This window comes from Anastrepha ludens, chromosome 3 (assembly GCF_028408465.1).
Source record: "Anastrepha ludens isolate Willacy chromosome 3, idAnaLude1.1, whole genome shotgun sequence".
NCBI lineage: Eukaryota > Metazoa > Arthropoda > Insecta > Diptera > Tephritidae > Anastrepha > Anastrepha ludens.
Window position 1 is genome coordinate 119,114,454 of NC_071499.1, and position 23,075 is coordinate 119,137,528.

General features: G+C 33.9%; 1 protein-coding gene across 2 annotated transcripts in view; it reads right to left on the reverse strand.

Moving 5' to 3' along the window:
* Positions 1 to 12,199: 12,199 nt before the first annotated feature.
* Positions 12,200 to 23,075, reverse strand: part of LOC128858892 (uncharacterized) — a 105,322-nt gene continuing 94,446 nt past the window's right edge. For both annotated transcript variants that reach the window (XM_054095455.1, XM_054095456.1), the window contains exons 5-8: positions 17,301 to 17,960; positions 13,443 to 13,738; positions 13,133 to 13,351; positions 12,200 to 13,054 (exon numbers count right to left, since the gene is read on the reverse strand). In XM_054095455.1, the coding sequence (XP_053951430.1) occupies positions 12,659 to 13,054; positions 13,133 to 13,351; positions 13,443 to 13,738; positions 17,301 to 17,960 (1,571 nt within the window). In that variant the 3' untranslated portion in view covers positions 12,200 to 12,658. The remainder of the gene's footprint in view (positions 13,055 to 13,132; positions 13,352 to 13,442; positions 13,739 to 17,300; positions 17,961 to 23,075) is intronic.

Sequence of the window (23,075 nt, forward strand, 5' to 3'; positions counted from 1 at the left end):
TACCTTTTTCCTACACTGGTGGATACTTCAGGTTTAAATATCACACATCTGATGAGGTTAATACAAACCTAATTAGCGACTGTTGGTCGTCATCTCCTAATCCTAAGCCCCTTCTTCCTTTTTTCCACCTGCTTTGTTCTCTTCCATCTGTTTTTCCTCTATATGGAATCACACTGGATGAATTTTGATTCTTTGCCCAAGTGGGTCCCGCACGTAAGCAGCCACTAATTATATCTTATCCTTTATTTTTCTACTTGGTGTTGCTACAAAAAAATATTTTTTTTTCTTTTTCCTATTATTAAGTTTTACAATATATTAATTTTTTATGTTAGGATTCCTTCGGGAAAACAAAAAAAATTAAAATATTTTAATCTTTCTCTTGATGTTCCTATGAAAAAAATTTAAAAATCCTTCAAAATCTTTTTCAAGAACTTGAAAAGTATTTTTATTAAAAAAATTCCAGTATATTTTTTTTTTGATTTTTGTTTTTTGGGAATTTTAGAATTCAATTATTTCACATTTTCAATTTTCAATTATTTTAACAATCTACCATTTTCTTTCCCTATAGTAGTTATTTAAATATATATAAAAATTAATATACTGTAATATTTTATGCTGGGATTCCTTTGACAAAAAAAAAATTCTAAATATCTTAATCTTTCCTTTGGTTTAAAATTTAAAAATCTTTCAAATTTTTTTAAAGAAATCGAAAAAAAGATTTAATTAAATTAAAAGAATTTCAGTATTTGTTTTTGTTTTGTGCACAACATTTTTTTGGGCAAAAAAGTTTTTTTAGGAGTTTTTCAAAAAAAATTTTTTTGGGAAAAATCCTAAAAACTTAATTTTTTTTCAAGAACTCTTTAAATAAATTTTTTTTTATTTGCAAATATTCTGAAAATCTCTATAAATTTAATTGATTGCTTTATGTGGGGAAAAATCTTAAAAACTAAATTTTCTTTCAAGAACTCTTAAAATAATTTTTTTTTATTTGCAATTATTCTGAAAATCTATATAAATTTAATTGATTGCTTTATGTTCTTTTTTTTAATTTTGTTTCCGAATGACAGAAAACTTATGTCTAATTTTATAAATTTAAATTTTTACGTTCAAATTTCTAAATTCTACTGATACTTATGACTTAACGCTTTATTTTTTCTTTTTTCTCTTTTTTGCTGTTTTTTCCTTTTTTTCTTTTATTTTTTATTCGTTTTTTTTTTTCTTTTTAATTTTTTAGTTTGAAAACAAACAATTTACTATTTTTTCTCTCACAAATTAAATTCGTCCTTCAACTGGCGAACGCGTGCCCCAGACAACTCAGTCTTCATGCCTCGCTTACCCCATCTCTTCGCTTCCAATATTTTTCAACCTTGTGGTAACATTGGCCGACTTTGTCCAATTGAGTTCGATACTATTAGTTTTGCTTCACTGAGATGTGATGACTGACAACTGATAACGGTGCATGTACGTGCGCAACACTAGCACCGGTTCCGTAGCTGGGTCGAGGCCAAGTATGAATTCTATAAGCCAGCGGGCGTTTCATGAGCCTTCGAGCATTGATAGAATCTGTATAAAAGGAAGTAGAGTAAAAAATATGGAAAACGAAAAATTTCAAATATTATTCAGTATTAAAAAAGTTTGAAAAAAATTGATAAAAAATCTGATGTAACACTTCCTGTACCGCTGCTGCAGTAGCCACCCTTGCTGCAGCTCACGTGTCGCTCGTTACGTTTGCTGCCTCGTTGCCATGAGAGTTGCATTCCGTCTCAATTTGTGTGCACTTTTTTAGCTTTTTTTACTATATTTTGCATTTTTTTTATTGTAATACGCTGAAAAGAGTGCATCAGCAAGAAAAACATTTTTTGTATTTGATTTCAATTTTTTCCTGTGCTGCTGCACATTTTGTGTGTTGTGTTAGAATTGGTTTTTATTTTTTTTAGCGTTTCTGGTCAGAAATTCAATACCTTTGCGTTGACCGCTGCCAGATATTCTGGTAAAATAAATATTGATATTTCAGTGTTGCACTGAGTGGGTAAAAATACTCATACGAAGGGGTGTGAAGTATTCAAAGCGGAAAAAATAAATTTTCAATAATGGGAGCGATTTAGCAAAAATATTATCTAAATGTTGGCTTTACTATAAGTCTTAATCTAAATTCAATATTTCATTAGCTGACTTTAATTTTTTGAGCAGAGGAATTGGAATCTAATTTAAAAAAATGCGTAATAAAAGATATTAAATTTGGAAATTGAAAATCGACCAAACAATAAGGTTCATTTTTTTTTTTAATTGATTAAAATTTTACCGAAAATTTTTTCATGAAATTATAACAGTAAAGTTCTGCATCATTGACATGATTCAATAAAAAAAAACGAAAGAGAAAAAAAATCTTAGCTGAAAACCCAACGCTTCCTATTATCAGTACGAGTATTTAAATAAACAGAGTGTAAGTTTTTAAACATCAGCAAATACAAAAAACTTAAAAATTAATACATATTTTAATTATTTTGAACTATTAAAAATTTTAATTAAAATGGTAAAAAATCGTTCTATTGGGTTGGCAATTGCAGATTTCACTCATAGATGGCTTCAGTTAAATTTTTAAGTTTGCAGACGTAATACAAATGTAAAACACATTTTGTGTTTTGATAGTTGGCAATTCAGCTGTCAATCGGTAAGAAACATTTTTGATCGGTTGCGTAGTTTTCGTTTGGCGTTCGTTGAAAAATGGAATATCAGAACGGATATTTTCGTCATACTTTGCAGTATTATTTCCGCAGAGGGAAAACCGCGTCGAAAGCTCCAAAAAGTTATGTGCTGTTTATGGTTACGAAGCCTTAAAAGAACGGCAGTGTCGAAATTCCTTTGTTAAATTTCGTTCTGGTGATTTTTCACTCAAAGGTGAAAAACGCTCTGGTCGTCCAGTTGAAGTTGATTACGCCCTAATCATTCGATACGGATCGTCACAGTACAACGCGTGAGATTGCAGAGAAGCTTCATGTATCACATACAAGCATTGAAAATCACTTAAAAGGACTTGGCTATGTTCAAAAACTCGATACATGGGTTCCTCACGACCTGAAAGGAGCGCATTTAACGCAAGGCATTAGCAGCTGCGATTTGCTAAAAAAACGTAATGAAAATGATCCATTTTTAAAACGACTGATAACTAGAAACAAAAAATGGGTTGTTTACAACAGTATGAGGCGGAAAAGCTCGTGGAGAAGGCCAGGTGAACCAACTCAAACAACACCAAAAGCTGATATTTATTAAAAGAAGGTTTTGTTATCAGTTTGGTGGGATTACAAAGGAATTGACTACTTTGAACTCTTACCACCCAACCGACCGATCAATTCTGATGCCTACATTGAACAACTAACGAAATTAAACAATGCAGTTGAAGAAAAGCGGCCCGAATTGACAAATCGAAAAAGTATTGTATTCCATCATGACAATGCAAGGCCACACACATCTTTGGCCACTCGGCAAAAATTATTGGAGCTTGGTTGGGATGTTTTGGCACATCCACCATATAGTGCTGACCTTGCACCATCTAATTACTTTTCGTTTCGATCTTTACAAAACTCCTTGAATGGTAAAAATTTTAATAATGATGATGATGTCAAATCGTACCTGATTTAGTTTTTCGCTAACAAAAACCAGATGTTTTATGAACGTGGGATTATGATGGTGCCTGAAAGTTGGCAAAAGGTCATTGATCAAAATGGGTAATACATTACAGAATAAAGTTATTTAGTTCCATGAAAAAATTGTCTTTAATTTTCTTAAAAAATTAACAATTACTTCGTTGCCAACCCAATAATTTAAATTTGTTTAAATTTGTAATTAACAAGGAAATTTCAATAAAAGAAATAAACTAGAAACAAAGAAATAAATATAAAACAAAACTTAGTTACACATTATGTATTTATTTTTTTATCATTAAAATACGTAAACTAAAAAAAACATAAAAAAAATTAATTAAAAACTATTTTGAATTAAATTTTTTAATTCAATTGTTTATATTAGTTTTTTCCTGGTTTATTTATTTGGTTTTTTCTTATTAAAATTAATATATTACTTTATTTTTTTCTGGTTTATACATTTTATTTTTTGTTATTAAAATATTTCTAAATTATTTTTTATTATTAAAATAAATAAACTGGAAAAAAATATATAAAAAAATTTAATTAATTCAGTAATAAAAAATAAAAACAATAAACTCGTAAAAAAATAAATATAAAAATATTTAATTAATGTAATAATAAAAAATAAACTAGAAAAAAATAAATATAAAAAAATTTTAATTAAAATTGTTTTATATATTTTTTTCCAAGTTTATTTATTATATTTTTTTTTATTAAAATTATTATTTCACTTTTTATTATTAAATTAACTAAATGTTTTTATATTTATTATTTTCTAGTTTTTTATTATTAAAATTATTACTTTATTTTTTTCTGGTTTATACATTTTAGTTTTTATAATTAGAATATCAATAAATTATTTCTTATAAATAAAATTACTTTTATTTTTGAACTATTTTATTTTTTATTTTAAACAAATATTTTTGCAAATTTACTTTTTTCTGGTGCTTATTATTAAGATTATTACTTAATTTTTTATTATCAAAAAATATTATTTTTTAATATAAAATTAATAAACTGGAAAAAATATATAAAAAAATTTAATTAATTAATAATAAAAAAAATAGACTAGAGAAAAACAATAAATATAAAAAATAAAATAGAAAAAAATAAATATAAAAAAAATTAATCAAAAATCGTTTTATAGTTTTTTTTTTTAGTTTGATTTAGTTGAGATTTACTTTTCAATTTTTTTAATGCCAACTCTAATGCATTAAATCTAAATTTACCACTATTTTTATGTCACCAGAAACCATTGATAAATATTTCCCATTGACCTCAATTCTAATTTCATTGCCGTCTTACATTAACAATAATTCTCCATATCTTCCACCATTTCGACATACATCTAGTTATCAAAAAAAAAGAAAAACTAAACCTCATTTCTATTTCATACATATGAATTTCAAACAACTGTTTTCACATACTTTTTATGGCCGCTTAACTTTTTTACGCTGCATAAATTCTAATTGGTTTCCCTTAACGATCCTCTTTACATGCAACGTTTTTCTCCTAACCACCGACCGTCCGCCTTGGCCACTACTAATAAGCAGAAAAAATACGTAGAATATGCTTTTACAGCAGCATACCCAAAAGTGATAAAAAAATACAAGTTTTCTGACATTTTATTGCATTACACTTAAAAATATGTTGAGCCAAGCTTAATTGCATGCATTGGTTTGATGGCAGCGCGCTTTGGTGAAATGGTTGTTAGGCTACGAAAAAAATCTACAAAAACTGCGTGAATGAGGAAAAAATGGAAAAAATGTTTAGTTATTTGCTAAGAATGAGTGAGAGATAGAGAAAAATTAAAAATTCAGAGCAATGTTACAAGGAGAGTAAAGGAGGCCAAATTGAATGTGGTTTATAGCTACGAAAGAAGAATTTTAAGCATAAAATTGTTATATACCAAAAATTCGTAAATTACGCAAAATATGAACTTCAGTTGCAAAATGCGGGTGAATAATTAGAAACAAAAATAAAATCACCTTTTACTTTACTTTAAAGTGAGCATTTAGGAATAATTATAACTGGTTACTCATACGCCATGTTGGTGGGGGATAGTTTTGGCAGACATTTATGCACAAGCATGCATATATGTACTTTAACTGTGTGATAAATTAGTCAACCTTACATTATCTTTATTCCATTTCGGAGCTTGGAGCTATTTGATTTGATTAACTAAGGGGCAAGCTCCTTTTTCGCCTCTTTAAAGGCATGCAAGGTGGTAGAGAATTGTGCATCCGCTGCTATACATTACTATACTGATTCACTGCCTGTCCTCCAAAGAGAATCAAGACTTACACAAGCAATTAGTATACTAAGTGACTCTTACGCGCTTTCTCTTTTCAATAAAACCGATTACTTTCCCTTCCCCTCTTCACTTTAAAGATTCTAGAGCCAAGTACTTTAGCTTTCGAAGCACTTTATTTTTGTTACTGACTAGTAGGTTACTCCTAATATTAACCGCTGCACTTGTGTATAAAATATCTGCGAAACGAGTGTACCAACATTAAAAAAAATAATAATAATTGAAAGTATGTAGCCCGCGAAATTTGAAAATTCACACTGGTTTTGTACCTAACCTCGTATATACATATATTTAAATGCTTTAAATGGTCGTCTGCGAATACGCTTATTTTAGATGAAACCACGGAAAGGTTTTTAAGTTAAGGATAAGATACTCATTGGTCATATTTTTTACTCATCTACGAGTAACATTATAGGGCGAAGTCTAATAAAAACTGATTTAGTGATTCGTAATTTCGTTATTAGATTATCTTACATAGGCAAACTAGCAACTATAATGAGCTCCTTTCAGGGTCGCAAATATCATAAATTGGTATATTCAAAGCAGTGCTGGCCTCAAAACCAAGTAGTCCAACATCTCATCAGTCTGATGGTCTCAAGACCAAGATATCTTCCAGCTGTACATTAGTTTTATGAAAATGGATCTAAAAAAAATTCTATTTACTTCAATAATGCAGTAAGTAAGCAAATGAGATGAGTTGTATGGTAGGTTGGAGTATTCAACAATCGCACTGTGTGCGTGAGTTCGAGCTGCAAGCAACTGCACAAAAGTATAATTTCCCACCCTTGAACTCAGGTTGTAAACTCCACATATAGCGCATTCGGAGGTTTTATCAAAGTTAATAACGTTTAGACGAAAAGACATAAGTCAGTTCAGTTTTGGCAGTTGTGGTGTTGCCAAGTCTCGAGTGCTGCTTGAGCTTACTGAGGCCCAATTGACTAGTTGCGATCGCACTGTTGCGGCTCGTTTTATGCTTTCCTCAGAATTAATACTGTCTTGTAAGTTTAGTGCGCCTTAAAAATGCATAGATGGTCACTAAGCGCAGCTCACCCAAAACAACGAAAAAAGTAGTAGTCAAAGCAAAGCTTTCTTGCTCTCGATAAAGCATAGCAGGGCCAAATATACTGTCCGTCAATTTCTACTACACTTTTGCTGCTACTGCTATAAATTTGCTAATTTTGTTTTTTAATATTGGTTGAGTTTTCTACTACTTTTTCTGCTTTTTTGCACTTCTATTTTCTGTTTTTCTACTAATATTTTAGTTGCGTTTCCTGCTACGTTGTTCGCTATTTTAACAATATTATTCGATACATTTTTCCCCCTTTTTATATAGATTGTGTGATATGATGGTAGTAGTTTATAATACTGTTATACAGAGGGTTGTTTTTCGACCATTTCTAGGTCACTTTTACTATTACTTGTTTTAATATATATTTACTAAAACTTTTCTATTATTTTTATTTTCTAGTAATTTTTCTACTACATTTCGTACTAATTTTTAATGCGCTATTTTTTGTTCCCTGTAGTTTCTATTTCTTTACTAATATTTTATTTACGTTTTTTCTATTTTATAATTTGCAATTTTTTACAGTAATAAGTTTTGATTGTGATTATGATTTTTGCCTCTTATTTTCAATTTTTCTGCTACTATTTGGTTTCTCGAGTATTTCTACGTCACTTTTACTTTACCACTATTTGTTTCAATTTACTATAATTTTACTAATACTTTTTATACTTTTCTATTATGTGCATTTTCTAGTACTTTTTCTACTACTTTTCCAACTACTATTTCTAAAATATTTGCTACTTAATCTTTAATGCGCTATTTTTTTGTTCTCTGGGGTTTCTATTTTTTTACTAATATTTTAGGTACGTTTGCTGCTACTTTATAAGTCGCTAATGTTTAAAGTGATAACTTATAATAGTACCATATTTTATCTTCCACTACTACTTTTCCACTTGCTACTTTTAAGCTTAGTTGCTCTTTTTAAGCTTCTTTTTCTCTAACGATTTTTTACATTTTTGATTACATTTTTGTTTTTTATTTTTCTAATTTTTGTGCTAATATTTTTCTACTACGTTTTTGGCTTCTTTTATAATTTGCTAATTTTTACTTCCCTTTACCTACTTTCTCCATTGCGCCTTCTATTGCTTTTTTAATTCGCATTTTATATTTTTTCTACTAAAACTCAGATTTGCTACCAATTTCCCAACTACCTTTTTTAATATTTTCTTCTTCTTTGCTTTATTTCTTCTACTAACTACTTACTCTTCTATGCTTCATTACTACTTTTTTATAACTGTCTTCTTCTTCTGTGTGTACAGATTTCTCTACTTTTAAAATTTGCAAACTTTAGCTTCTCTTCATCTACTTTCTTTACTGCGCCTTCTATTCCTACTTTTTTAATTAAGTTACTTTTTATTATACTTTTTCTTAATTTACAATTTTTTTATTATATTTAATTTAATTCTTTTATATTTCACTACTTCTTCCGTTCGACAATTTTTGTATTCCGTTCAACTCTCCTTCTTCTAATAATTATATTCCCCGCTGTTTTCTCTACTGCGTTTTCTGTTACTTTTTAATTTGATTTTTGTTCTCTTCTTCTTCTTTTTTTTCTGTCACTTTCCCTTTTAGGTTTTGTATTACTTTTTGAATTCAATAATTTTTATATTCCCATTTTATCTCTTCCACTAATAATTATATTTTCTGTATTTTACTCTACTTTTTGATTCGTTGATTTTATTCTCTTTTGCTATTTTTCTATTTTTTCTCAAATCGGCATCATTTTCATCACTTTCTTTGCTACGTTTTTTATACTTCCTCTACTAAAATTTCTACGTTTTTTACTTGCTCATTCGTTTTTCCTTGTTCCTGTTTCCTACTAACAGGGTTGCTTTGTATTACTTTTTCTACTACGCTTTTAATTCGATATTTTTTCAGTCCCTTTTTTTAAGTTTTCTCTACTACATTTCTAATACTTTTCAACTACTTTTCTACTAGCTTTTCTACTACCTTGGTACTACGTTTCTACTTCTTTTTTACTACTTTTCTATTACATTTTCTACCACCTTTTCTACTATAATTTATATTTTTTTTATTTGCTATTTTTATTTGTTTTCCTTATTTTTCTACTCATAGAGTTGGTTTGTAAAACTTTTTTAACTCAATATTTTCGATTCCTATACTTTATTATTTTTTCTAATACTTTTCTGCTACGTCTTTTACTACTTTTCAACAACCTTTCTACTACTTTTCTACTATAATTTTTATGTTTTATTATTTGCTAATTTCTCTGTTTTTCCTTATTTTTCTACTAATAGGGTTACTTTTAGTACTTTTTCTACTACTATTCTACGTTTCCAACTACTTTTCAATTACTTTTCAACTACATTTTCTACTACTTTTCTACTACCTTCTTAATACGATATCTACCACTTTTTTCAATTCGCTATCTTGTTCCACTTTTACATTCTCACTTTTCATTACAAGCTTCACTATTTAAATGCTCGCCGACACTTATTTTTTTTAACTTATTCGCATGTGTATTCCTTACACAATTACTGCTCTTTGCTATGAAACTTTATTGCCATTGTTTGGATTTCTTCCACTCAACTTGAAGTGACAATTTTTACGCACTGACAGCGAAGAGCTAAGTAGAATTGTAGTTAAAGAAATTGAGCAACATTTTTCGTTTTATTTCTGAAGGCGGGGAGGATGACTACTTCGACGATCGCATTGACACCCTCACCAGTGCCACCAGCACCTACTCCCACTCGACTGTGACTGCTGGCTTCCGTTTAATGAATCATTTCATTTTTATGATTTCTCATCGCCGCCAGTAAGTCACGTGAGTCATGTGAACCCTAACGAAATGTTTGATAAATAAAACAAAGTGAGCACAAAAAATTGAGGGTAAAGTTGATGCAATATAAAAGTGGATAAAAAGTTTAAAAACTGAGCTGTGGTGACAAGGGCACGTACATTTACGTTTGCACAGCCCTATGCCTTTATTTTAACTGAGCGTAGGGCTAGGGAAGAGAATATCAAGTGACTATACTTTATATTGTTAAGTGAAGTGCTTTAAAAAAATTGCAAATTTCATATTTTATTTTATTCGATACCTTCACTTTCCCAACCGGCAAAGTAATCAACAAGATTGAAGGCACTGCTATGATCCCAATAACTAAGCAGATGATTTATTATTGCCGAGTGTTCTATTGAGTGTATGTGAAAAAATATATTGATTTCAGTGATGTCGCCTTATTAGTCGATTACAATGAATAGGATGGCAATGCTACTAGGGAATACTGAACCTAAAATGTGTCCTTGAGCAAGAAGGAAGGGGCAGCCTTACACAAGTATGGCTTTAACATATGAAACCTCCTCCTTTAATGCCCAGATTTAGGCACTTCAGACTATTATTTATTTCAGAAAATAAAAAAGGGCGTGGACGAAAAAAAATGTATTGCTGATGAAGAGGTTAAATGGTTTATGTTTGCCAATTTTTAAGCTTTAGATATAATGTTTTCTTTTCTGATATTACTTCTGATAAACTTAAGATAAATGATATGAGAAGTGAATTCGGTTTAACACGTTCGCGGACGTGAATGCCACAGCATTCAAATTTTAAAGCCAAGTTTTGTTCATTTAATTTCATGTATATTAACTTTAAGTTTTTGTAATTAATATACATTTTAAAGTCATGACCACTTGATTCATTAAGTACTTTCATATAACAGTTAAAATATGATGTTCTGACTACTCTTATAATATATGTGTAATCAGATTTAGGATATTACAACTAGTTTCAAAAATAATTGCCAGTCAATTTTTGCAGCTCCCTGAAATTTTTAGTGTCTGCGATCGTGTTAAATAAGAATCTATCGCAGAGAAAAATTAATCTCTTTTCCCCAAGCTTTTTGACCGCCTTTCAGACAGTTCATTCGATGAAATTAACATATTTTTCAATACAATTGTGGACCCAATTATCTTGATCTCACCCCTACCATCAACTGCATCAACTTTTTTTCGATACCATGGTGTAGATCCAAACTTGTCAACTCCTATAAGGAAAATATCAAATCTCTTGGGTATGCAGGTAGCCTATCTCTGATCTCGGTTCCTAGACATGGGAACATAAAGGGGAATGGATTTACTGATGAGATTACCAAGAAGGGGTCAACTGAATTAGCATCTTCATCTGCATCTTCCTGCCTGTTGTTAAAGGGGAATTACAATAACGTATTTCTTGAGAAAGTGCAGAAGAGATGGAGGGCCCTTTTTTCGTCTGCTATTTCGAAAACTCTTTCGCCCCAATACAATAGAAACAGGACTCAGAAAGATCTGGGAACTCCATGCCATTTCCTAACTCGTAGCTATGCTTATCGGACATTGGACGATCGGCACTCACGCAGAAAAGCTGGGTTTACAATTTAACCCCCATTGCAGAAGCTGTGGGGACATTTCAGAAAAGGAGACTATTGAGCACTTTCTCTGTAAATGTCCGGGCTTGGCAGCTCGACGATTAAGATCACTGGGTGCTCCTTTCTTCGACAGCCTGGGGCAGTTTGCCAACCTAAGTCCCATAAATCTTCTCCATTATATCAACAGTTCTGGCTGGCTGTAGATATCTGCATGTTGGAGGTCTCATTATGGTATTAAAACGGCGCTTTAGCGCTACTTGAAGAGTTCCAGACTGGCACTTCAACTATTTCACCTACCTACCTACCAGAAGATCGTAAGTTCGTAATTCACACGGCAACGACACTCATACTGAATTTTTTTGTCTTTTTGATTTCAACATCTGTGAGTCCCGAAATCCGTGTCGGCAGTGACATACCTTTTTTTGGAAAACCATTCTTTGAAGACTGAAAACTTTTTGAACGAACCTCATATGGCTAAAAAAAATTTTTATTTTATAACAGTGGATCAAAAACTAAAATAGTCAAAACAAAATTAAAAATCTGTTTTCTTTTCCATTTTACATGCTAATAAAAAAATACCCAGAAAATACCATTTCAGCTGAGGCGGGGGCCTTAAATCACTTTCTTTTATTATTTTCCTGAAAAAATAAGTCTCACGGAAGTTAACTTTGCATTCGCCAGAGTGGCCTAACCCCTTAAGATATGCAAAGCAGACAAAAAAGTGTTTATTTTTCATTTGTATTTTAGTAGTGGTTTATTTGGTAATCATTTTAAAATTATGAAATTACAAAAACAACGCATTCTATACGGCTTATTTAAGGAGTAGTATTTATTATATAATAATTTTTGTTTTTCTTTCAATTATTTAATATAATTTAATATCATTTCATTATTTCATATTATTTAGAATATTATCAGAAAGATACTAATAATTATCATAAAATATTTTTCGACTCATTTGCTTGTGCATAGAATAAATTACAACTAGTCACTTAATTAAAATTCAATACTTAGCCAGCACGAAACATACCATATTTTCATTCAAATTATATATGAAAATCGTTACTTATCCACTTAACGAAATACCTAAATCAATTTTAATTATCTTAAATTAGAATATTATTCAATAAATACTAGCTAATTTTAATTTAATCAACGAGTTAAACTGCGCTATCGAGGCCCACATCATTAACAACAATAAACACACAAATTCAACTAAGCAGAATACAATTGGCCCACCTCGCGAGAGCCCACCACAGCACTGCCCCACCCACACTCACTTCACCACTAACGCTGCTGCGGTCGGCCGATAACGTCGACTGCCATTCAACGATTGCGATGCTTGCGTACTCGTAAAGAGACTCGCATTGGCGCTTGTATTGCGCGCATGTGCACGATATTTGTAGCCGGTTATCAGTTCGCGCACCGTTTTCCGATATTTGTCCGATAGCACACAGTAGAGGAAGAAGTTTGCGGCTGCATTGATGGCAGCAAGAAAATTGAAAATATTGCCAATTATTGCTTGCACATTGTGATCGATATCGACATTCTCCGAAACAATTAAATATATAGCCCAAGGCAGTTGGCACACGATGAAGAGCAAAACCACGGCAATCAGTGTGACGGTGATGCGATTCTCCTGTGAAACGGATGAGCTATGCGACTTGCGTGGCTGTAGGGGTGACAGAAATGGTATGGCGATAGGAAATTAAAATATTTTTAGCAAAACAACAACAACAATAACACTCACCCCTTTGCCGCTCATGCGGGACCGTCGTATGCTATTCGCATTTGTCATCTCGCCGCGCAAACTCTTCGAGCGACGCACCAACATTATTAGGAAGCAATTGAAGGTAGCCAACAGGCATAGTGGCATCAAAACGAAAACGAAAAGTGTGAAAAAGTACCACAGACGTGTGTATAGCGCATTCTCACCCAAGCTTGATAGACAATTCTTATAGTAGGTGACCTAAATGACGACAGAAAGTTTGCATTAAATTAAAATTTTTGAAATTCACTTTATCCTGAAATTCACGTTAGTCTCTAGCTATGGCACTCACTTCTTCGCAATAATCCGTTATGTTGAAGAAGACAGCTTCAGCCTCTTGTGGTTCGAAGTTCTGCTGCGACTCACCCGCTTTAGTCGGATCAGCAGGTAGTTGCTCCCGCTTAAGCTCTCCGTGCATGCCATCCACTATTTGCTCGTTTCCGCCGACGTTACCTAAAAGCGGCGTACCTAAGCTCACCAAAAACTCAGAGTCGAGTAAGTGATCGGAGTGTTTATCCAAGGATAGGTAGCTTGCGACAATGCTAGGAATGTTTCTACTGGCTGTCGCTAAAAAAGCGGCTTTCGAAGCTGCGCCGTCGGAAGAAAAATAAAAATTATTATTAATATTTGTTAAGAGAGTATTTGAGAAAATAGAGGACTTATTAGGAAAAAGGCTAAAAAATTAGGTGCCGAAGGATGGTATCAATCCATGGAGTAAAAAACTGTTATGGTAAGCCCATAGCTTCTGCTCTAACCATGTGTTTCTCGCAATATCTTTATCACAGAATCGGCACCGATCGAGAGATACGAGAGATGCTACTTAAGTTTGTTGATAGGCAAGTAAAACTAACTACTCATTTTCGAAAATAGTTTTATTGTTTTTCAATTGTTGGCCTTGAAAATCAGCTATGCATCTTTTCATGTCTATTAATAAATTTTCCAAGCACTTTTTCCATTCCAGCTGAGGTAGATTAGGTTTTGTGGGTGCTCGTGGGAGAGATCACTGGAACGAAAAATCAAATTCGTCCCTTGAGATAGATACCATTGCAGTGGAAGAAAAGGCGGAAAGAACACAAAAGGAGGAAATAAGTTGGAGACGTGGAAATTCAGGGTTATGAAAAACAGACGCTAGCTAATCACACAAAGAAGTGACCGCCAAGATGCTAAAATCTTAGCACTGGGAGAGCAAGGTAGCTGAGAGGAAGGTTCTTCCCTCGAGGGCTGTGATTTTTTTCACCTTTGGAACTCACTCAGGCCTCGTTAATCTAAAAACAAAATAATTACAGGTGCGTACACTCCTTCTCCTATTCGTGGCATGAGTCTTGTTGTTTTCCCACAAAATGGAGAAACCTACTGTTTTAAGCCGATTCCCAACGACAAGTGGTTTTTATGACGAGGTTTGCCATTGCCTACCGAGGAGCTACCACTATTAGAAAAAAATTTGTTTCCTTTATTTGATTTTCAAGCAGGGAGACTCAAACCTACACTCTCCCGCAAGATAGTCACCCACCAACCCATTCGACTCCGATGGGAGTAGAATATCTCACAAAGGTCTTCAACCTGTCTATGGCCACTCTCATCATTCCTGATAAGTGGAAATTAGGGAGAGTGGTCCCACTGCTGAAGCCTGGGAAACCCGCCAACCAAGGGGAGTCTTATCGTCCGATAACTCTCCTTTCCCCAGTAGTGAAGACACTTGAGGCCCTTCTACTCCCACTCCTCACTCAACACCTGACTCCAGCCCCACACCAGCATGGTTTCCGTAGAGTGCACAGTACCACCACGGCACTCACCGTCATAAACACCCAGGTAAACCGCGGCCTTAACCAAAACCGCCCCTGCGAGAGGACTGTCCTAGTAGCGTTGGACCTACAAAAGGCTTTCGACACAGTCAGCCACGCCACGCTACTAGATGACATTTTACAGTCGACACTCCCGCCAGGGCTGAAGAGGTGGACGGCGAACTACCTGAGTGGTCGTCACTCGTCGGTAGTATTTCGAGACCAAACCTCAAAACAGAGAAAAATAAAGCAAGGAGTACCGCAGGGTGGTGTCCTTTCACCCTTGCTTTTTAATTTCTATATTTCGAAACTCCCCCAGCCACCAGAGGGAGTCTCACTGGTCTCATATGCCGACGACTGCACGATAATGGCGTCGGGCAATGACATTGATGGCCTATGCTCAAAAGTAAACGACTACCTCGCCAGCCTTTCTCGCTTCTTCACTGCGAGAAACTTAAAACTTTCTCCCACTAAATCCACGGCGACCCTATTTACCACCTGGACAAAGGAGGTCAAGCTGCCACTTCAGGTACACGTCGACGATACCCCAATTCCGACGATAAACAACCCCAAAATTTTGGGAGTCACCTTTGACAGCTTGCTCTCCTTTTCGGCGCACACAACCGCTATTGCAACGAGAGTACAGAATCGCAACAAGGTCCTCAAGTCGCTTGCCGGCAGCACTTGGGGCAAAGACAAAGAAATGTTGCTGTCGACTTTCAAAGCAATAGGCCGACCGGTTCTGAACTATGCCGCGCCTGTCTGGTCGCCTGGAACCAGTGATACGCAGTGGACGAAGCTTCAGACCTGCCAGAATACTGCCATCAGGACCGCGACAGGATGTCTCCTGATGTCCCCTATCTACCATTTACATGACGAGGCGCACATGCTCCCGGTTAAGGAGCATAACAAAATACTCGGCAAGCAGTTTCTGCTTGGGTGTCACCGTAGGCCTCACCCATGCAGACACCTGCTCGAGCCTGAGCCACCTCCCAGGCACATCAGGAGACACTTCCTCAACTACGTGGACGAGATCCAAGACAAAACGGACAGACCTCTCCAGGATCGGACAGTATACAGACAGGCTATTAACGACATTCATCGGGAGACACTTACCACCTTCCTAAGCTCCCGACCCCCGAATGCCGTTATCGGAGTCCAACCACCACCTATCGCAGACGAAGAGCTCCAGCTTCCTCGAGAGTCCCGCGTAATCTTGGCACAACTACGTTCTGGATATTGTAGCAGGTTAAACTCCTACCTATCCAGAATCGACCCCGACATACTAAACATATGTCCTGCATGTGAAGGTACCCCGCACGACACTAACCACCTCTTCACATGCCCCATCAAACCCACTCATCTAACACCTCTCTCCCTCTGGACCCAACCCGTCGAAACTGCCAGTTTCCTGGGCCTACCGTTAGATGAGCTAGACGAAGACGACCGGTAATTTACACTACACTGACAGGGCGAAGATACTGCTACAACAACAACAACAACTCCGATGGCCGGCCGTAGTTAATCTACACATAGCCAAAAGAATCACGCCACCTTGCAATTTATTATACTTTCACGCCCTCGCTGAGCTGTCGCGAAAGCTTCCCTTCCAGACGCTGAGCACAATTAGTCAAGGTGATCCCATAACTCCCATTTCCCAGGAAAACCCAGCTCACGAGTCTCCTGTCTAACTGCCTCATCAGCTCAGCAGTTTGCGGCAAGCCCTGTAGCCAGGTAAGCAAATAAGTCTGATTTCAAACAATTCAGATGCTGTTTAAAAGCATGCCTGGTATCCCTCGATCAATTTCTAGCGCGAGCCTAAGTATCCGTTGCCACCCAGCTGTAAATGATTACTTGCCAGATAGTTGTTGCACAAATGAGGTAACTCGTATTTCAAACCTAAAATTAAACGTGCGGAGTACAATTCCCCTTAAAGCTGACAAATTTTACAATAACATTCCCAGATATAACATATTCACAATGGTTTTTCCTTATTCCAATATATTTTTTTCCACCATTGTAACACACTTTTTCCCAAACCATGGTAGAAGAAACCCCTTTTATCTCCGTTCAAGTTTTCAGCGTTATAGTTTATTTAAACCCGATATGCCTCGTTTTGTTGCAGAGTTAAAATCATCTTTCTTTGTAAGGCTTAGTAAGACGAGTGTTTCACTTCTGCATTGCCCCAATTTACTACCCAATCGCTTTTGGGCATTCAAGAGCAAAAACCTGATTTAAGCTCTCGATGACACCACTCCAAAAACAACTACTACACAAAAGCATTTATGCATCATACCTTGGTAGCACTTCACCTCTCACCCCATTCACCCAATCTTTAGCATTCCAGTCGAAGTGCCCATATTACTCACCTTTCACTTGCGCGTCACTTGGTCTGACTGCTGCTGCTGTTGCTGCTGCTATTGCCATTGGCAAAGGTGTAACAAGAGAAATCGATGGTGTGAGCGAAGTTGACGGCAATATCGATGGGGCCGCTGCTTGCTTCAGGTCTACTGTATGTTTCAATCGACGCAATATTACATCCGGTTTTAGCTGCCATGCATTGCTTCCATCTTCTCCGTTACCGTCTCCTTCTTCTCGATTGTTTCCACTAGTGCTGCTACCGCTACCCAAATTGTCCCTTTTATTCACTACTGCCCCAGTTGTAGCAACTATAGCCTGCGCCTGCCAATGGCTATGCTCGGTGCGCTCATCCGCAATAGCCTGACCACTGCCTTCGAAATCGATGTATGGCGTCGTTGATGCCGGCAATGCTACATTATGTTGCAATGGTAAATGTTGTTCGTCGTCTTGTTGGTTCCTTGATCGATGTTGTACTTGTCGTTGTTGTTGTTGTGGTTGCTGGCGTGCGCTTTCGTTGTAATTCAGTTGTAGCAATGCCAATCGTTCTGGCGCATTCGCTGGGGTTATATTGCATACGCTGCCATGGATATCAATTGATTTCTTAGTGATGCGATACTGATGTTCGAATGCTGTCGAAATAGTGGAGAACAGGCAGAAGAGGACGACTCCTTGTTTTTTGGTAGTTGAGCATGTGTTGTTATTGTTGTTGTTGTTGCACGAACAAATGAATGCATAAGGTCGGTCATAGCATGAAGCGCATGATGGAGCAGAGAAAACATGAAAGTATGTGTGAAAAATATGCATGGAAATTTTCTACAATAAGGAGGTAGAATATCAACTACAACAACTACAACCACGGCACGAGCAACTACACATAACAGATTGTCCCTAAAGTACGTAAGTTGCTCGTTGGTCTTTCACACAATTTCACAGCTGGAATTCGGCCGCATGCAAACGCACATAACTACTTGTAAAAAGCCTGCATAGTAATGAGAGAAGCATTTAATAATCATCGATAAGTTAATTAATCGATTTATATACTCTAAAATTGGTGAAGAAGATATTTTTATTTTTTCTGACACACAAATTTTCTCTAATATTACCAAAAATATATAGATTTCTCAATTTATTTTTATTAGTACAAAAGCTTATAGGCCAACTGCGTAGTAATCGATATTTTTATAAATATTGAAAAATATTTTTAAACAAATCGATAAGTTTATTTTAAGTCAGTAGTTCTAATAATTTAAATAAATCTAAATTGTGGGATTTTAATGACGCTGCTTAAGCCTTAACAAATAAGTCGAATAAATAAATAAATAAATAAACAAATAAATCAAAATTGATTAATATTTGTACTAATCAATAAAATATTTGATATAAAAATATAAACACTCGTCTCCGTTTCAAATCTTAACGAAAAGTTAAAATAAAAAATTAAAATATCGATTTTTCGATATATATAGTTTCATTTATGTGAGAAAAACTTATTCAACAATCACTTAAGAACTGAAGAAATTTCATTACCAATTAAGTTAAATTGGAAATTAAAATAAAAACTAAAGAAATGCTGGTTTTCCATGGAAACCGATTAATATACGAACTTTAAGTAATAAATCGAACAGATGCTAATGCGTAAATGGATTTGTTTAGGTTTAACTTATTATCCCAATAAAATAAAAAATAAATAAATCGAATAATTAAATAAAAAAGTGTTGGTCGTCGATATTATTTTTTATCGAATTACCGAAATACATAAATGTATCGAAAGTTATCGATTTATTTTGGCAAAATATAAGAAAAAACGTATTAATAATATCAATATCCCGGTATCGCAATTTTAGTGTAAAAAATTATCAGACATATTTATCGATTTGATAAAATCGATAATAAATATGTTATCGATTAGATTGTGATGAAAATTAAAACCAAATGAAATTGAAATTAAGCTGTTCAGTATTCATTTAGACATTGAAAATAAAAAAAAAATTATCGATAAAAGTTCATGATACACTTTCATGAAAATAGATGTCGATTTTGATCTAAGAAAGTTGACTGATAGCTAAACTTTGAATATCAAATTAAACTGTTTAGATTTTAATTTAGACATTGAAAATTAAAAAATTATCGATAAAAATGTATCAAGCATCACTGAAAATATATCACGACGTCGATTTTGATCTAAGAAAGTTTACTTATAGCTGAACTTTAAATATTCAGACCAACAGTTGCATTTGAAAAATATCGAATTTAATTTCCATAAATTCCACACATTAATCAATTCATCAAAACTGGTTATAATAATAACACAGGTCGACACTGAAAATGATTCAAGCATCGGACCCGGCCTATCTTATAGATTTTTCATCGCTGAATACGAATCTGACCTTAAAAAGTTTCCATCACGTCAAGATTTTGAAAAAAATTAGTTCAAAAAGTCAAAAAAACGTGTTTTTGACCATTTTTGACCAAATGTAGTGGATGAACCTGAGGTGATGGAAGCTTCTACCTAGCCTTAAACTGAAGCCTGAACCTTCAGTTATAAGATCCAAATCGAAAATACTCTGAATCAATTGTAAATTTTGATGTAGCACAATTTTTTTAACTGCTCGCGCACGATTTTCATAGGTGCAGCCATGCAGGCTAGTTAGCCTTATCATAGTGGTGCGCTGACTTGTACCTTTTACCTATCATGTTTTTAGTTATTGGGTTTGCTTAGCACGATTCGAAAGTTGTAATTTCAAAATTGAAAGTGTCGGACTCAAATTTTTTTTTTTATATGTGCTTTTTTTTATATTAGATATATATGTTATCAGAACTGCACTTTACATATCTTTTGTGATAAAAAGTTCATTTTTAATTGACACTTCAACATAAATTGGTCAATCGATATCTTCGAAGTTTCTTTATCATCAGTTTTTTTCAGGACTACATCTCAATTTCTTAATATTAGAATCTGACCTTTACCTACATCAGATATTTTTCAAATATATAAGTTTTTTGGTTTTTATACTTTAACTGATTCCTCAGGTTTTACTATGCCTAGAGTTTGTAAAACGGATCCAAATTTATTCTGTTACATTTGTGGACAGTTTATGACAAGAAAGCAGAGACGCACATTAACTCCTGCTACTAAAGAGTCATATGAATATTATTTTAGTTTAAAAATAATAAATTTTGATAAAAGTTAGACTCCAAACTTTTGCTGTAATCATTGTACATCAAATTTGTTTTTATGGAGACGAGGACAGCGTCCTTCCATGTCTTTTGGTACTCCAATGATATGGAAAGAACCAATAGATCATTTTACTAATTGTTACTTTTGTAGTATAAATACTTCTGGTTATTCTGGGAAGAATAAATGTAAAATCGAATATCCAAATGTATCTTCAGTGACTTACCCGCAAAATCACAGTGAACTCTTACCTGTACCAAAACTACCAAAACTTGCTCAAGAAGACGATTTAGTGACAGATAAATGTACTTATTTACAATCAGTGGATGGTTGTAAAGAACCAGAAGAAATGTCCGATTCTGAGTGTTTTGATATCATTTCTGATCAACCAATTCTTATAAATCAGTCAAAACTAAATGATTTATTTAGAGATCTGAAATTATCAAAACTTCAGAGTGAGTTACTTGGTTCTCGGCTAAAAGAATGGAACATGCTTGAACCCGGAACTTTTATAACTCACGTTAGAAAGCGACAGAGAAATTTGGAATCGTATTTCTCTATGAGTGGTGAACTTGTCTACTGTAATGATGTTGACGGCCTTATGATGGAATTAGGAAGAGAACATAAGCCATGTGAATGGCGTTTATTCATAGACGCATCCAAAGACAGTTTAAAGGCAGTTCTTCTGTTTAATGGAAATTTATATCCATCTGTCCCTGTTGCTCACGCTGCTAAAATGAAAGAGACATATGAAAATATGAAAGTGGTTCTAGATTGTATTAACTATTCAAACTACAAATGGCAAATTTGTGCAGACTTAAAAGTTGTAGCAATTGTACTTGGCTTGCAAACTGGATATACGAAGTTCTGCTGTTTTCTTTGCGAATGGGACAGTAGAGCAGGAGATAAGCATTACAAAGTTAAAGCGTGGCCTAAGAGAAAGGAATTTATTCCAGGAGCCAAAAATGTCTCAAGTAAACCTCTTGTTGATTCAAATGACATCATTTTACCACCACTTCATATCATACTTGGCCTGATGAAAAATTTTGTAAAAGCCATGGATAAAACTGGTAAAGGATTTCTACATTTAAAAGAAAAATTTAAATAATATATCTGAAACTATTGAACTATTGAAAAACTATGAACGCTTGGGCTGCAACATGTCCTTGAAGATACATTTTCTTGACTCGCATTTGGATTTTTTCCCACAAAATTGTGGAGACGTTAGCGATGAGCATGGTGAGAGATTTCATCAAGATATAAAAACTATGGAGAAAAGATATCAAGGAAAATGGAATCCTAGCATGCTTGCTGATTACTGCTGGGGCTTATTAAAAGATGATGATTGCAATTACTCTAGAAAGTCACAAAGATTAACCTTCCCAAGTCTGCCGAATAAAAATCAAATTTTAGAAAATGAAAGTACTCAAAACTAAATTCTTTATCCTTTGTGTGTTTCTTCTTATTCCTTAAAACCTTGAGAAAACTTACAAAGATTAGAAGCATCCGTGAAACTTGTATTTGAAGAACAAATTGTGGATTCAAAAAATTCAAACAAAGAAGGAAGAAATTCCTTTCTAAGGAATAACAAAAAATTACCACAAATGCGAGAATATTAATAAACAAAAAAAAAACAAAAAGGAAAAAAAACAAACAAAAAAAATTTTTAAAAATAAAAAAGAACAAAAAAAACAAAAGTGGAGTGTAAAATACTGACAGCCTCCTCGTGGCACATTCTGGGGTCGTGAATTTAATAAATTTATTATGCACTAAAATATTGATTCACCAGCTAATGTCAGATTATAAAACTTTATTACTACTGTCAAAAATTAGTCTAATATAACTATATAAATTCATCTTTCAATAGTTGTTCGTGAAGTAAAAAGTAATTTAGATCACCAAATTGGTTTTGCCTTTTTAAATTATGATGTCATATTTGTCTTCAGCGCATCATAAAACCAAACATTGAAAGAAATTTTAACTAACTAAAACATGATAGGTAAAAGGTACAAGTCAGCGCACCACTATGATAAGGCTAACTAGCCTGCATGGCTGCACCTATGAAAATCGTGCGCGAGCAGTTAAAAAAATTGTGCTACATCAAAATTTACAATTGATTCAGGGTATTTTCGATTTGGATCTTATAACTGAAGGTTCAGGCTTCAGTTTAAGGCTAGGTAGAAGCTTCCATCACCTCAGGTTCATCCACTACATTTGGTCAAAAATGGTCAAAAACACGTTTTTTTGACTTTTTGAACTAATTTTTTTCAAAATCTTGACGTGATGGAAACTTTTTAAGGTCAGATTCGTATTCAGCGATGAAAAATCTATAAGATAGGCCGGGTCCGATGCTTGAATCAGAAAAATAATCATTTTTTGTCGACCAGTGTAATGAAGCACATTTTGTTTCAAAAGTTGGTAGAAATGCAAATTTAATTACTAATAATCGATAAATTGTATTCTATCGTATTACAATAAATAAGAAACTAAATCGAACAGCTAATTTAAAATATTTTGGTCAAGTATTAACTTGTCGACAATATTTTTCATCCAATTTACGAAATGCATGTATTTATCGAAATTTATCGATTCATCAAGAAAAAATAAA